This window comes from Ahaetulla prasina, chromosome 2 (genome assembly GCF_028640845.1).
Source record: "Ahaetulla prasina isolate Xishuangbanna chromosome 2, ASM2864084v1, whole genome shotgun sequence".
NCBI lineage: Eukaryota > Metazoa > Chordata > Lepidosauria > Squamata > Colubridae > Ahaetulla > Ahaetulla prasina.
In genome coordinates this window covers 109,998,327-110,016,186 of record NC_080540.1, presented here as the reverse complement: position 1 = coordinate 110,016,186, position 17,860 = coordinate 109,998,327, and the positions used below count along the sequence as shown (strand labels likewise).

Sequence of the window (17,860 nt, the reverse complement as noted above, 5' to 3'; positions counted from 1 at the left end):
ATGTTTTAGCCTCCAGTTCCCTAATCATTTTTGTTGCTCTTCTCTGCATTCTAGAAAGAGCTAATACGGATACTTTATAATTAAGGTTTTTTTTTTAAAAAAATACAATTTATGACATTAAAATGAGAAAATTTAATGGAAATTTCTTAACTACACTGAAAATGTAAATTAATGTTTACATATAGGGATTTTCTGCTCCTTAAGGTACGTTTGGAAAGGAAAGAAGTAGTTGAAATCTACTTTATTTATTACAATAGAATTTTGAAGTTCTGCCAGCATTTCCCCTTCTCTTTGTTTTATAATAAAGAGACTTAAGCTGGGACAATCCTCAATTCTTTCTCTTGCTTTCTAGTTTTTCCAGGCTAAATTTAAGTTTCACTAATGGTCACCACATAACTGCTGTGCCAGAGATATGAATTTGCCCATTATTACTCTGATTTAGTTTACTTTAATATCCCCAAATGTGGAAAGTGTCATATAGTTTAAAGATGTGAAAATGATTTTGAATTATAGACCAAATATGAGGAATATATCACCATACAGTGAACTATAGATTTGCTATGTGTGAGCTATAACAAAACAAATCATTCATTTTGAGTGGTAAGATATTGCTGCCCCAGATTTACAATCTTGGATGGATGACATCTTGACTCTCTGCTTATGAATTTGTTATTTATTAATGTAATTGAAAGATTGATACATGCTACTTTGTCAAATTAAGGTTTAATGCTGTATATTGGTTCTCGTTTATTGTTTGTTTTCCTTTTTTCACACTAAAGCAATATAGTAAAAATGGGTATAAACATATAAACACAATTGTTTCAGGAAAAACACCTTCTGTTTGATGACGGCTATTGATTAAACAAGTAACTATAAACATTTAACAATTATTCATGTTCTTCAACTTGAACTGTATAATCTCCATGCTGGGGTATTTAATTATGGAGTGGAAAGATGTAATGCTCTAAACCATGAGTTATTATAGTAAGCTAGTACACATAAAATGGCTCATTACTTAGGGCAGGTATCATTTTGAGGAAGTTTCAAATGACAGCCACTGACACAACTGTTTTGTGGAAAGATGTGGTAAGCCTAGATGGCTTTGGATACCAATTAACAGAAGGCATAATCACATAAAATTTCAACAATTTAAATCGATAAGAAGATGAGTGGAAAGACGTAAATAATCCTAAAGACCTAATCTGGCTAGATTCTTCTAGTAATATTTTACCAAAACATTCTGATGGAGCCAAGCAGCCTAGGAGTTTTTTTACCCATTGTTTAAAAAATTTCAAACTCTTTCCGTGAATCCAAGAAACTGTCAAGAGCTGGTGCATATATCATGTAAAAATTAAACAATGTTGATCTTCCCTTAATCCTTGCATCTTGATACTATCCTTTAGGTATAGGACATAATGAAAATAAATATGTATCAAAATGAAAAAATAATATTTTAAGAGCTATATAATAAAAAAAAAGTATGATAATATGGTAGTATAACTTGGGGAGAATAATTGAAATGAAATTAGATTATCTCTGAGAAACACCATTTTTATTAGCAAACGATTCTGAGTATTTTACTTGCACAAAGACATTGAGGAAAAAATACTAAAGAGATATAATCTAAGAGCAAGTCACAAGGAAGTTGGAAATTCAACTTCGAGATAAAGTGACTAGCAGGAACAAATAATCGAGGAGAAAATGTTTGACAAGATGTAACTGATCTGGATGTGCCTATTGCTCATTTTAATTCACTGCATACTTACTACAATTCTCTATGAAACTGGAATGTACCACACCTACAGCAGTATAATGCAATTAAATCTAATTAATTCAATCTGCTGCAGAATCTATTTCTGTCAGTGTAATGTGGGTGATGAGTGTCCTTATTACTGAATTCACTTTTGCCATGTGAAATCAACATTATTGATAGAAGAGAATATTTGTAGCTCAGGGCTGAAGTATGGGGTCCTTGGTGCTCCCTGAGCTTGGTTGCTTTATTGAAGGTATTTCATTATTAAACCAGTTAATATTGGTAAAATGAAGTGAAGTTTTCTCTGTCTTCTGTATATGCTAATGGCTCCCTTGATAGTATTGAGGTAAGTGTTCTTGGGGTTTCCTTGATTAGAGCGTGGTTGATTGTTAGCTTGTTTGTCTGAATTGGTAATTCCTTGATTGGGTTATTTAGTTCTTGATAGTTGGTCTAGGATTAAGCATGGAGTTAATCTCTGCTCATCTGGGTGTTAATTGCTCGTGAGGAAGTGTTTTAGTCTGTTTCCTTTTGATTACCTTTAAAAAATGATCTATCTCTAACCATCAAGCTCAGAGAGCACCAAGGACCTCAAAGAACAACATTAGAACAAAGTAGTCAATTAAAAAGATTTGGGAAAGCATGCAGGAAAAGCAGAAGAGAAAATATCTCTTCATGTAAGTGGGCTCGACAATGTTGGATTATGCCTAAAATGGGAAGATGTTATTAGGTACCTTATGCAGCTGCCTGAAATGGAACCGGGCTCCAGAACAGCAGCCAACACTTCCACCATTGATACAACACAGAAAACGTGCTTTAGAATACTAGTTTATCAGTATCTAAAGCAAAATAATACAGCTTAGAAAAACCAGCACAGCAACAACCCAATAACATGAAGCAGATTTGTGATCAATAGCAAATGAGAAGAGCAAATCATTAGCAAATTAAAAGAGAAGCAAACATTTATTGTCATATGATGATGTCCTTAAAAAAAAAAAAGCTAGGGAATGCAGGTTTCTTGAATTCTTCCCATTCCTTTACAACCATAGCAGCCATAGTAGGCATTTGTAGGTACCTTGATGAACGTATCTTTTCTTTTATGTACACTGAGAGCATATGCACCAAGACAAATTCCTTCTGTGTCCAATCACACTTGGCCAATAAAAAATTCTATTCTATTCTATTTGTATTTTTTTTTCCTGTAACAACTAAAGTGAGAAATCTGTGTGGTTTGTAGTATGACGTGTGCACTAAAAAGTTCAGAGCAGGCAGTGTAAGAGCTACTCCAGGTTATGTGACCAAGCTGGGGAAGGAGAAGTGTTCAAGTACGCAGCAGCCAGAAGCTTTTTCGGTTGCTACCCAACAGCCTCCCCTACATTTTCAATATTCCACTGGGTTGGAAAAAATACCAGTGGAACTTTTTTTATTGGATTGGGCTTTTTGGCAACTGCTGAAACATAAATATATGAAACCATTCTTAAGTTCTCTGATTGCCTTAAATCAAGAATCAAAGTAGCATAGAACATGATCTTTGTTTTTGAATTAAATAAAGAATGTAGAACAAAATCCAGAAATTCTTCCATTAGTCTCTTTATTTCATTATTTTAACCACTTTCTGTTATGTCATTTGTCTAATTTTCTATTGTTTGACTTCTATAACTTGATTGTGTGTGTGTGTGTGTAATGGAATTATTTAAAAGTTTGATTTCTTCTTCTACTATATCAATCTACCATGTCTCAAAGTTAGTAGTTTGGGCAAGAACAAAGATTAAGATAAGACCTTCATTTGTGGAACCATATATAGGATGCACTGCCTGAGGAAGATGGAAGAATACAGGTATAATATTGGATACTCACAATGTTTGAATTGATTGAAGAGGAGCAAAAAGTCCTTTACTGATAGTCTGCAGTTTATTATCATAGAGAGATAACAAATTAAGATTATGCAGATCTTGAAATGTGTTTACTCTCAGACAGTTGATCTTATTTGCATTGAGGAGCCTGTAAACAAACAAAATATTTTTTTTCAATATGTACAATCATGAAAACAAGATTTAAGAGATTAGTCTCAGACAAACTATTATGTATAATATGGAATCAAAACCTTCAGTACTGCTATTTATTGATCAGATTATTAATTTATTGGTTTGCCTTACATTTTTTTTCCAAAATGACTTACAAATTAAACATATGTAACAATATTATGAACATAATAACAAATACCCATAAGAATGATGTTATTTATAATATTTAGTCACATTTATTTATTTATTTATTTATTTATTTATTAAATTTTTATACCGCCCTTCTCCCGAAGGACTCAGGGTGGTTTACAGCCATGATAAAAAACAACAGCAATATACACATAAAACCATAATTAAAAAACTTATTATAAAAATGGCCGAATTAAAACATTTAGAATAAAACTCCAAATTTTAAAATGTTAAAACACTAAACTAATTAAAATCCCATTAAAATCCTATGCCAGTCCTGCGCGAACAAACAAATAGGTCTTCAGCTCTCGGCGGAAAGTCCGAAGGTCCGGCAGTTGCCGAAGTCCGGGGGGAAGTTCGTTCCAAAGGGTGGGAGCCCCCACAGAGAAGGCCCTACCCCTGGGGGCCGCCAGCCAACATTGCTTGGCGGACGGCACCCTAAGGAGTCCCTCTCTGTGCGAGCGTACAGGTCGGTGGGAGGCATTCGGTAACAGCAGGCGGTCCCATAAGTACCCTGGCCCTAAGCCATGGAGCGCTTTAAAGGTAGTCACCGACACCTTGAAGTGCACCTGAAAGACCACAGGTAGCCAGTGTGGCTCCCATTATCATCCGGGCAGCTGCATTCTGAACCAACTGGAGCTTCCGGGTACTCTTCAAGGGGAGCCCCATATAGAGAGCATTACAGTAGTCCAAGCGCGAGGTAACCAGAGCATGAGTGACCGTGCATAAGGCATCCTGGTCGAGGAAAGGGTGCAACTGGCGAACCAGGCGAACCTGGTAAAAAGCCCTCCTGGCGACGGTCATCAAATGATCTTCAAAAGACAACCGTCCGTCCAGGAGGACACCCAAGTTGCGCACCCTTTCCACTGGGGCCAATGATTCGCCCCCAACAGTCAGCCGCAGCTGCAGCTGACTGTACCGGGGTGCCGGCATCCACAGCCACTCCGTCTTGGAGGGATTGAGTCTGAGCCTGTTCCTCCCCATCCAGACCTGTACAGCTTCCAAACACCGGGACAGTACGTCGATGGCTTCGTTGGGATGGCCTGGGGTGGAAAAGTACAGCTGCGTGTCATCAGCGTACAGATGGTACCTCACCCCAAAACCATTGATGATCTCACCCAGCGGCTTCATATAGATGTTGAACAGGAGAGGTGAGAGAATCGACCCCTGCGGCACCCCACATGTGAGGGGCCTCGCGGTCGATCTCTGCCCTCCTGCCAATACCGTCTGCGACCGGTCAGAGAGATAGGAGGAGAACCACCGATAAACGGTGCCTCCCACTCCCAAACTCCCTAACCGGTGCAGCAGGATACCATGGTCGATGGTATCAAAAGCCGCTGAGAGGTCTAATAGGACCAGGGCAGAGGAACAACCCCTGTCCCTGTCCCTCCAGAGATCATCCACCAACGCGACCAAAGCCGTCTCCGTACTGTACCCGGGTTGGAAGCCAGACTGGAACGGGTCTAGATAGACAGATTCCTCCAGGTATTGGGGTAGTTGACGTGCCACCACACTCTGAACAACCTTCGCCACAAAGCGAAGGTTGGAGACAGGACAATAATTTCCTAAAACAGCCGGGTCCGGGGAGGGCTTCTTGAGGAGGGGCCTCACCACCACCTCTTTCAAGGCGGCGGGGAAATCACAGGTAAAATAGAGCCACTTTGATGTACTTAGAAAGAAAGTACCACAATCTAGCGTCTGCCATTGAAAACTGTTATCTTAAGTTTCCATCCATTTCCCTATTCATGGTTGCAAAACATGTATTTGAAAACAAAATTTAAACTATACCCAGAATTGTATAAATACATTAATCTTGTTATATATATCACATTCCCAAATCCTTAAGGGCATAACAGAGAAGTGTCGTAATGAATAATGCCTAGAAATAATTTGGTGATATGTGCAACTAGTATAAGGCTATACTAATATGGTAAGCAAAGTATGCACCAAAAAGTGATTGAACAGTTCATATCAGAAGTCTTAATGAGAAGTAATTAAAGTACGAATCTCTAAGTTCAGATCAAAGTTCTTTAGAGATGGGCATTACTGGCCAGAGCATCCATTATGTTTCTTGTCGAGAATACCTGGTCCATAAATCACCCAATTTTGGAGAGAGTACCATCCCCAATTATTATTATCAGATCAGGTTTTTCTGTCAAGGACATCCATATTACCAATTAAAAAAACACCAGACTGAGCTAGGTAACTTCACCTTACTTCTTATATAGCTAAGGATCAAAGTATCAAAGGACGGTCATGTCCCCAAACTGAACATGAACCTAAATGGCAAAGACATAAACAATCAGATTCACTGTTTATTCACCAAATAAGCAAGGTTCTCACAGAAGCTTCTCTAAAAAGTGAACAGAGAGTATTTTTTATTTGATGTATATCTTGCCTTTGCTTTGAACTTTCAAGGTGGTATATATAATGCTCCCTCTTCCTATGTTCCTTACAACATCAGTTATTTGAGGTGATTTGGATTGAGAATGAGTAAATGATGCAATATCAGTCAGCCAACTTCTGTGCCTAAGAGAGTACTGAAACTCATTCAACATTCCTGGCCAATGATTTCCACCATTACACTGGAATCTCTCTCAAATTTATATTTGGTTCTGAAATCTCAGAAGCTGTCACTTTTAGAACCAATTTATAGAAATAACAATAGCACTTAGACTTACATACCACTTCATAATGCCTTACTGCATTCTCTAAGTCAGGGGTCTATAACCTTAAACACTCAAAGAGCGATTTGGACCTGTTTCCCACAGAAAAAACAAACAAACACCAAAAGCCACAAAACCCTTCCCATGCCTGACTATTTCTTAAGCAGCCACAAAACTAGCATATGTACTTGAAATTAAACGTTCTGTTTTCTTTTGAAACTTTTTTCTTTTCTTGGATTTATCCATGGTTGGCGTACCAGGGGTTGAAAATCTCAATAAATCATGTGCTGGCAGATATCGCACATTGGTGGTTGTGACCATACTACCGGGAAATACTACCGGTTTGGGCTGGTTCACCCAAACCAGTAGTAAAAAATGCTTTTAAAAAGTAAAAAAAAAGCTTCCAACGACTGCGCAACACAGCTGATTGTCACAGCTGATGATCGGAACCTTTTTTTTTACTTTTTAAAGCATTTTTTACTATCTATTCACCCAATAGTTAAAAAATGCTTAAAAAGTAAAAAAAAAAAGTGGCCACACCCACCCAGTTACATGACCCACCAAGCCACACCTACCAAGCCACACCCAAAGAACCAGTAAGGAATTTTTTTGAATTTCACTACTGGTTCACCACAATAGTTTGATTGACAGGGAGTCGCAGCAGAGGGGTGAAAGAGCCACATGAGGCTCCAGAGCTGCAGGTTGCTGACTCCTGCTCTAAGAGTCAGCATATTGCCCCCAACAATCTGGGTCCTTATTTTACTGATCTTGGAAGGATGGAAGTCAGTCTTGAGCCAGTGAGGTTTGAACAGTCAAGTCAACAGAATTAATCTGCAATACTGCATTCTAACCACTGTGCCACCATGGCTCAAAACATTTGAGATTAAAAAAAAAAATCCCGCTACAACTTTCTCAAGAAATATATTCTTCAGTTAAACCTTTTTCAAGACATGCCAAAGAAATAGATGAGATAATCAACAGCCTTTCTGCACATAATTATATTCCTGACTGATTGATTAATGTGACTATTACTTCATCTTTGCATTTCAGAAAAATGGGATAATTGAAAATATCATTAATTGATAATTAGCTCCCTAAAGTGAATGATAAAAATGTGATCTGAAGGATAAAGAAACTATATTGCTATAGTTACAGTTTAGTTCATTACAGTCAAAGAGCAGTACAAGTAATGAAGAAGACTGTAACTAGCATGTAACAGATGAGATCCAGGATACATCTATGTTGAACATCTATGGAGATTCTCAGTCATCCAGATCATGGTTGTCCCAAAGGTGCTTTTTCAGATGGCAACTGGACTTTTCTTTGAAGACATTTTGCTTTACATCAAAGAATCTTCTTGAGAGAGCTGAAAGAAGCTTCATGGATGAGAAGTGAAACATCTTCAAAGGAAAACCAGAAAGTCCAGTTGCCTCTTGAAAAAGCATCTTTGGGACATCCATGTTGAACCATACTGTAAACATTAAAACTGTATTAAATATAATAAGATCTACAATTACGATGACCATATAAAGTTTAAGGCAAAGTTATAAGGCATTTACAGGGTGAGAATGTATTGAATATAGAATATAACATTTAATGAGTAAAGTCTACTGCAACCCCCCCGAATGTATAAAGCAAAGGCAGGATATGCATCAAATAAATAATACTCTCTATTCACTTTTTGGAGAAGTTTCTGTGAGGACCTTGTTTATTGTATTTCTATAGCATTTGCCCTCACTAACACTTCTAATCTAACATTACAAACAATTTAAAAATAGCAGGACTAGTATCCAGTACTAAGCACTGCTTGGCCATACATTCAGCCTAGCCTACCTCACTGGATATTATGAGAATTACTAAGTAAGCATATATGTTGTGTTTTTGAAGGAAATGTAAAAAGAATGTATAATAAAATAAACAAGCAAACTAGCGAGATTAGGCATGAATTTAAAATTTGGTAACTTATGTAAATGAATATTTAATAGAAATACATTTATAGTCTTATTTTGTTTTAATTGCAATAGTTCTTAAGCTTACTATTTTCAACATTTACCAATGTATTTACAGAGAAAGCCCACCGTTAGACTGAAAAATCAATCATGTTACAGGGTAAATGATTTCCAGTTTCTCCATTAGTCCTCATAAGAATTAGGTCAAGCTAAATTTCACAGTTAGATGTATCTAAGTACATCATTTTGGATAAACATCTGTGGTAGAAACAAAATTATATCACTGTACAGCTTGCTGGTTGCGTTCAATGGAAGACACTGCAGAGTATTTCCTAAAACATAAAGCAGCAAAGATATGTGCGGACAATCTTCAGCTAAGTCAAAATGCTTATATGCAATTAAAAGTTATACTGGATTTGGAAAAATATATTCAATTTATCTTTACATAAGTTTGCATTACAGTCAACACTGATTCACTTGGCAGCTTGTGAAAGCTACAATAAAGTGTAAAAATTACAGTCAATATATAGTTGAAAGCACCAAAGGTATTTTTATCACACTGATGGAGAATAGTAATTATCCTTTTTGTCACAATTACTTTGAGATTTTTTAATGGAAAACAGTATATAAAGGTTTTAAATAAATAAATTCCAGTTTAGAGATAAATATCTGAATGAGGTTTGACAGTGGCTGTCACGGAATACATACCACATGACTAATCCAATTTACTATCATTAAGCACTATAATAGCAGTAATTATTGTACAGAGCTCAGAGTTTTAATATTAGTGGCAGAAAAAGTCTATAAGAGATCTCTGAGAAATAACTATTCAAACTATGTGAATTTATTTTCAAAAATAGTTTGAAAAGTTTTCCCATGATACACCACTACAGGTAGGATATATGTGTATAAATTAACATTCTTGGTAATATTCTATCATCTCTGCTATTTTTGTTTTTTAGTTATAGTAGTCCAATTCTTCAGTTTATTACTTAAGAAATATAATCTTTGCTAGCCAACACCCCATTAGATTCAAATAATTTCAAATGATTTTTGAAATGTTGAAAAAAAATGTAAGTTACTTCTTTGTATTTTCTTTCTTTCCTTTTTTCTCCTACACTTCTAGCCTTTTCTTGATTTTTTTGACTTATTTGCTTACTCTTTACTTACTTCTATTAGTTTTTATCTTTTTTTGTTTGGAGTTTAATTTTTTTTAAAAAACCCTACTCTCTTGGAACCATGGTTAGAAGCACTGTATTTTCCTTATATTCCTATGCCAAGTATATGGGTTTCTCTGACTCTTTCAAAGAGAGGATATCAGAATACCCAAACTTTGATTTATATAATTGTTTCTCACAATGAGTCTGCAAAATAATGGTCAATGAAGGGTGGGAGAGTGGGGGCAAAGGAAATTGCCACCCTTGATCCAGCTGCAAACAGAACTTTTTCCAAGGGCACTAAATTTGTACTCCCTTTGCTAACCACTTTTGAAACTTGCCTCTTAACTGGTTTAAAGAAGTTAGAGAGCCTTTGAAATGACAAGGCTGGAAACACTAGGTGAGTGTCTTTTACCCGTAATATAAGAAAATCAAACTGCATCTTTAAAAGCTTTAAAAATAAAAAAAAATCATTAAAAAAGCAATACAAGGATGTGTCTACAGAAAATTTTAAACAGATTAATGATTCAGAAAATATTAGAATATTGGATTTTGAATAGTAAGATTTTGAAATTAATTCTAAATAATAAATATACTTTTATGGGAAACAAAAATGTTTTTTTATTTTTTTATTTTAGGAACACAAGAAGACAAGTAACTTATAATGGCATTCAGAAATATTTCCAAGCACTGCACCAAGATTTTGAATCAATAATGGCAGCTATGTTGTGTGTTCATGGGAACACTCTGTTAACAGAAGAGGATATTATGGAAAAAGATTTACAACAAAACCTACCTGAGATCAATATGAATGAGAGTTTCAACAAGAATTTGTCATCCAATATTTTAAAAAAAATTGGATGAGGTTTTAAAATTAAGAAGTAAATAAAAAATGACAATGCCAGCAAGGAATTGGATTTTTTCTGTGTATATTTGTTAGGTTTATAAAAGAGGTAGTTTAAAAGACTAAAGACATTTCAAATAAAGATCAATAATCATCTAGATACAGAAGGATCTTGACAGACTTGAACATTGGGTGCTATCTAACAAAATGAAATTCAACAGTGAAAAAAGTAAGGTTCTACGTTTAGGCAAAAAAACCCCAAATGCACAGGTACCATTGCTCAATGGTAGCAACTTTGAGAGTGATCTTGGAGTCCTAGTGGACAACCATTTAGATATGAGCCAGCAGTGTGCAACAGCTGCCAAAAAAGGCAACACAGTTCTGGGCTGCATAAACAGAGGGATAGAATCAAGATCACGTGAAGTGTTAGTACCACTTTATAATGCCTTGGTAAGGGCATACTTGGAATACCGCATTCAGTTTTGGTCGCCACGATGTAAAAAAGATGTTGAGATTCTAGAAAGAGTGCAGAGAAGAGCAACAAAGATGATTGGGGAACTGGAGGCTAAAACATATGAAGAACAGTTGCAGGAACTGGGTATGTCTAGTTTAATGAAAAGAAGGACTAGGGGAGACATGATAGCAGTGTTCCAATATCTCAGGGGTTGCCACAAAGAAGTGGAAGTTAAACTATTCTCCAAAGCACCTGAGGGTAGAACAAGACGCAATGGATGGAAACTAATCAAGGAGAGAAGCAACTTAGAACTAAGGAGAAATTTCCTGACAGTTAGAACAATTAATAAGTGGAACAACTTGCCTGCCGAAGTTGTGAATGGTCCAACATTGGAAATTTTTAAGAAGATGTTCAATAAACATTTGTCTGAAGTGGTGTAGATTTCCTGCCTGGGCAGGGGTTGGACTAGAAGACCTCCAAGGTCCCTTTCAACTCTGTTGTTGTTGTTGTTGTTATCTCAATGAATTAAACCAAATAATACTTTATATAAAAAGAAGGAACACAAAGTTGGTTTATTTGACCAGGATTACAGTGGGATATATTGCTATTTTGGGTGGTTCTTTTTGGATTGTCTGATATTTGGACTGGAAAAAATGTTGTGTATTAGATTTGCTTATGGTTAACATGATGTTTAAGCCTTTTTCTGCACACTTACTTTATGTGTCCTAATCTGACAGTATTCATACTGCCTTTTTCCTCAAAGCAAAGATTTTTTATGAGCTTGTTCTTTTCGTCATTTAAATTCCAGACTTTTGTTTTATATTAGGATATTAAAATTACTTTATGCCTATTAAATGTGAATTTGCTTGCAGTTAAGAATTGAGATATAGCATGTTTATTTGAATGGGACGTGTTATTTGGGGTGGTTCTCTTTGAATTTACTGACATATAGAATGGAAACATGTTGTATCTTGGGTTTGCTTACAGTTAATATGGTGTTTAAGCTTTTTGTCCTATAATTACTTTAAATATTTTAACCTGACAGCATTTAAAATAGCTTTGTATCTAATTGTCTTTCTACTGAAAGTAAAGGATGTTTGTGAATTTGCTCTCTTTTAAAAAACCAATTGTCCCTATTTATTTATTTATTTATTTAATTTATATACCGCCTTTCTCCCGAAGAACTCAGGGTGGTTTACAGCCAGGGTAAAAGCACAACTCAGAAAAGTTAAAAAAACATTTAAAAACTACTTAAATTAAAGGCTGAAGAAATATAAGACTGTAATAAAACCCCAATAAAAACTTCATTATATTTTATCATGTTATTTTATTATTTTATTATATCATGTCATTTTACCATGTTAAAGTATTTCTGTTCACACCAGGATATCGGAATCATTTTATGCTTTCTAAATCGACTTGCTCACAGCTAAGAGTTCAGAATGTTAATAGAATAGAACAGAACAGAATAGAATTCTTTATTGGCCAAGTGTGATTGGACACACAAGGAATTTGTCTTGGTGCATGAGTTTTATATATGTTAAATAATGTTAGTATCTTAGGTATCTGGACATTTGGTGACACCTGGATTAGAGAATATTCAATTTGCCTATAGATAAGAGTTGAGTTATGGGATGGAGAGTTTTATATCTGTTAATCAAGAGGAGGGGAAGAGAGTGTGAAACTGTTATTAGTAAATATACTGACATACTAATAAGTCTTTCTTTCAGATAGATATTTTCTGAGTTATACCTAAGTTTTGTTTATAGCCTGTTGATTTTATTGCATTATTTATTTATATTCATTCTTTTTCAAATTTGTTCTTCAAAACATGTTTTTTTTTTTAGAGAAGTTCTTACCACATTATTAAGGAATCCTTCAGAGTTCTTTGCAAACAAATGGAATTAATTAACTTCTGCAGATCCACTGCATCAGTTTTAAAAGATGGTCTGATCACTACAAGGGATTGGTATAATTTTGAACTATCATATGAATATCCCCTTTCCAAGTACAGGAAAGAAAATCCAAATATTGACCAGATGCGATAGCGTTGTGACAAATTGGGAAAATCATGATTGTCAGAGTGGCCATGAACTCTATGGTCCACTATGTTAGACTTAATATGAAAGTTGATTTTTACAGAACCATCGTTCTGGAAGTCTTTAAATCAAACAGGAATCTAGACTACATAACCTGATTAATGGGTTACTATTTTTCCATGGCAAAAAGACTGTCAGATGATGTAAAACACCTAAAACAGATGATTTAAAACATTTTGCTGCAGGTGTGAGGAATAAATAGCACCTTAGGGCAAATATTTCATTTTGAGATCACAGGTGAAAAAATTCCCATTTCCTCCCTTTAATGATATACTAAAATCCTAAAATTATCAATTTTATAAACTTTTATAAAATGTCACACCATTTTACCCCAAACTATTTTCACTGTATGGATAGGGCTAGTCTTATATTCCAATGTTCTCATTTTTGATAAATAAAACAAAATATTTTCAAAGTGCTCATCTTTGGCATATTTCCAAGGCTTCCTAATTCAAAATACATTTACCATTAAATATGAATTTTCAGGCATACATAGATCATCAATCAATATAAAATCTGGTGACACACAGTTTTAATATAAATTATATTCCTGTTCATATTATGTTTGTGTGTCAGTCATTCATGTGAGCTGCGCCCACTTTTTCCCCTTCTGCTTTTATTCATTTTATTTTATTTTATTTTATTTTTCTTTTATTCATTTTATTTTATTTTATCCATATTTTATTCATATGGATTCATTCTGCCAATGAATCCAGCAGGGAATAAGAACGTAATGTACTTCAATATGCCTGTTACATTAACTGGGTATCTCATAATGTTCATTTTGGAACAGCACAAATAGATTCAAAGATCACATGACAAGAAAAATGTTATCTTGGACAACTATGGCAAATTAGTAGGTTACTTTTTTATGTAAAAGATTCAGCATGCTTTCTCTACCGGGGAAACAAACTTCTTCATGCTCTTTGGTGAAAAATGAATTCACAGCAGATATATATGGGTTAGAACAGCAGCATAAAATTATTTTGTTATTCATAGAGAAAATATATTGGGGGTTTAACTTGCATTTATTATAGTTAGCTGGAGTCTTTTTTCTTTCTTTTCCTTTCCTTTTCACTATAATATCTTTTGTTAGATGGAAAATTGGGACCTAGGTGGGATCTTTTCTGCTGTGGCACCACACTTTGCAATCTTCTTCCTTCTGAGGTGAGGTTGGCCTCATCACTTCTAATTTCAAAAGTCCCTCAAGAACTGGTTATTCCCTATCAACTAGTGAGGTGACTCTATTACTATTAATGTTCCCTTGTCTATTATTTCTTTATTTTAGCTTTGTTCTTAAACTTTATTTTTTTAAAAATAATTGCTAATATTTTTAGGTATTTATTGTTTTAGTTTTCTGTACACCATGCTTTCATGAGCATCAGTATGAAGTATTCTAAGTAGAAAAGTTAAAAAAAGGACAGATATCATTTGCCTGTGATTCCATATTAAGGATACCATAATAATTCATGTATTGCTGTGTGAATCCTACATGTCATAGAATTGTCTAATCCATTCAGGAATACTATTTAATATTTCATAGCTACATAACACTTTGGGATTTATCAGAAAAATTCCTGAAATATTACTAGTTATGTTAACCAAATGTATGGAATTAGTAACACATAAAGTGTATAATATCAGAAGCATATGATATCTCTTTCTGAATACACTGCTCATCTGAAAAAGCCTACAACCTTAAATAAAAATAATCCAATTAAACTCTATTAAATATTAAATTAAGCAGAAAAATCTTTTAAACTTTTCATAGTTGGGTTCTTTTATTCAAAGATCTAGCAAAAAACTACAAACTTGCAAAATCTTAAGTACAAATTAAAAGTTCATACCGTTGAGCTGTTAAAAATGTATCTTAACAATGTGAACAAGTCCAATTACACTGCTTTAAAATAATTATTAAAAAAGGAGTAGTACTAATGTAAACTAACAGTAAGAATAGAAATTCTTAGCATAAGCTAAATTAGGTGAGACAGAAAGAAGGTTCTTCAGTAATAATATACAACCACCTTTTAATTCTACTCCAGAGCAAGCATAGATTGACTCCAAGGTTAACATCAGACTAGCAATTTATTTATTTATTTATTTATTTTATTAGATTTTTATACCGCCCTTCTCCCGAAGGACTCAGGGCGGTGTACAGCCAGATAATAAAAACCTACAATATACACAGTAAAACAAAACTAAAACTGAGCATATTACAAAGATGGCCGAAATTTAAAACAATTTAAAACCCTAAAATTCATAAATAACCCCAATTAAAAATTTAATAAAAACTTTTAAGCCAGTTCCGCTTGAATAAATAAGTGCGTTTTCAGCTCAAAGCAATCAAGTAAGCAATACCCCAATCAAAGAAGTCAATAGCAAACAGCCCAAACAAAGAGTCCCTAAAATACCCCCCTCCAGCACTCTTTACTAGCACTGATGATGTTACCTAGTTTGGGTCATGAAATGTCTGCAACAAAACAAGCAAACTCAGAGAGCCCAAGCACCCCTCAAAATTGGAAATGTCAACTATTGTTGCAAAGTATTTGTCGATGTCCTAATTTAAAAAAAAATCTCTGTAACTTGAATTCTACATATCTGTATGCTTACAATAGCATGCAGAGCATTTTGCAATGGTTTTATTTATTTATTTATTTATTTATTTATTTATTAAATTTTTATTTATTTTAAAGAATATTAGATACAGTTTTATGATACTTATTCAATGGAAAAGAAGAACATAATTACATCAGCTACCGGCAAAAACAGTCCAGGTAGCCTTTGACTTACAACATCTCATCTAGTGACCGTTCAAAGTTATAACGGCACTGGAAAAGTGACTTATGTCTGTTTTTCACACTTGACCATTGCAGCATCATGTGAGCAAAATTGAGATGCTTGGCAACTGCACACATTTATGACAATTGCTGTGTTCCAGGTCCTATGATCCTTTTTGCGACCTTCGGACAAGTAAAGCCAATGGGGAAGCCAGATTCACTTAACAACCATGTTACTAACTTAATAACTGCAGTGATTCACTTAACAAACATGGCAACAAATGTCGTAAAATTGGATAAAACTCACTTAACAAATGTCTCAATTAGCAACAGACATTTTGGGCTCAATTGTGATCGTAAGATGAGCACTACCTGTATACAATTTCAGAGAGTTCTTCCTCATATCTTGAATAAAACAGAAACTGCAAATATGACTTAGAAAATCTCAGTTATCTGAAATGATAATTATATATAATTCCATTGCAAAAATTAAAGTTGAGTATTACAAAGGATCAACCATATATGCTTCATAGTATATACCTTTCAAAGCACTTTGAATGCATTGTTTATCAAAAAATATTGGTTCAAGACCAGTATCTTTTAGTAACCTTCTGAAGATCTGATGATTTAATAAGGTTCTCTAAAATTATATCAAACTAGACATAATCCAGCAAGAAACTGATCTACATTACCAAATATCCATTTTTCTTAAGTCTATGTTACCAAATCAATCACGACATTTCATATTTTGATGGATTCGCACACCATCTTCTCAACCAGCAATAAACAGGTTAGCACAGTTTCAGTGTGCACAGTGTGCAGCATTATTTAGCATTTGTATATTCTGTGTTGAAATAAAATAAACTAGGATGATACTCACAATAACTGCAAAGATACAAGCCCATCAAAAAGGCCCTTGGGAATCTCTGTGATCTTATTTCCATAAAGCACTCTGAAAAAAAAGAAGAAATGACAAAATAAACAGTATTCTCAAATCTAATGCTTACGAAGAATTGTCTCTTTTGACACAAGCTCTCCCCTCCACCTAAAAGTAGTATACTTCAGCTATGTAAGCAAATATTAAAATAAGACTTTCAAATAAATAAGACATTTAAAACAGCCTTCTGAGTTGAAAATATTTTTCAGAATTTACTGAGGTTTTTATTATTCTTTTAAAGTATTTAAAGTATAATATCAATAGCACTTAAGACTTATATACTGCTTTACAGTGCTTTACAGCCTTTTCTAGGTGGTTTACAGAGTCATGATATACTATATTTAAAAGTTTGAATGTGATACAATTCAAAAGGGTCAGAATTAGTTACAGAATTTCATGAAATTTTCAGTGAATTGAAAATAATGCATTCATTGTTATAGGCTAATGGAATTGTGTTTGCTCCGGATCACCATTTGGTTTATCAACTGGATTACATGGGACTGTTGCAAATCTCATTGATGTATCCCATTTTACTTGTCTTCAACAGTCCATCAGAGGAAATTAGGTACAGATACAGATTAACAGAATTGGAAGAGACCTTGTAGGTCATGTACTCCACTCCCTGACCAAGCAGACTCTACACCATTTCTGACAGATGACAGTCAGTCTCTTCTTGAAAGTTTCCAGTGAAAAAGCTCCCACAATGTCTGAAGGCAAGCTGTTCCATTGGTTGATTGCTGTCAAGGTGAAGTTGTGTTAGTTCATACTCTATTATAAAATATACTATGGAATGCTTGCAAAGGAATGCTTGCAAAGCTAAAGTATCACTTACTGTTTGGGGTTATTCAAAAAAGGCACACCCTTAAAATCTGAAACCCAAAGGAATGCACACATACCACCTTCCCTAATTTGAATCAGCATTGGAAGGAACATCTTTTCATAATTGTATCATTTCAAAATAAGCAGCAGCATTATGTTTCTGTTTCATGAAGTGCCAATCCTTGGTCTGTTTAT

At 34.6% G+C, this 17,860-nt stretch overlaps 1 protein-coding gene across 1 annotated transcript in view; it reads right to left on the bottom strand.

The window, feature by feature from the left end:
* The window catches only part of SLIT3 (slit guidance ligand 3), a 570,113-nt gene that overhangs the window by 164,350 nt on the left and 387,903 nt on the right, over positions 1-17,860 (bottom strand). Inside the window, exons 12-13 of the mRNA XM_058174175.1 lie at positions 16,790-16,861; positions 3,608-3,751 (exon numbers count right to left, since the gene is read on the bottom strand). Of these exons, the coding sequence (XP_058030158.1) occupies positions 3,608-3,751; positions 16,790-16,861 (216 nt within the window). The remainder of the gene's footprint in view (positions 1-3,607; positions 3,752-16,789; positions 16,862-17,860) is intronic.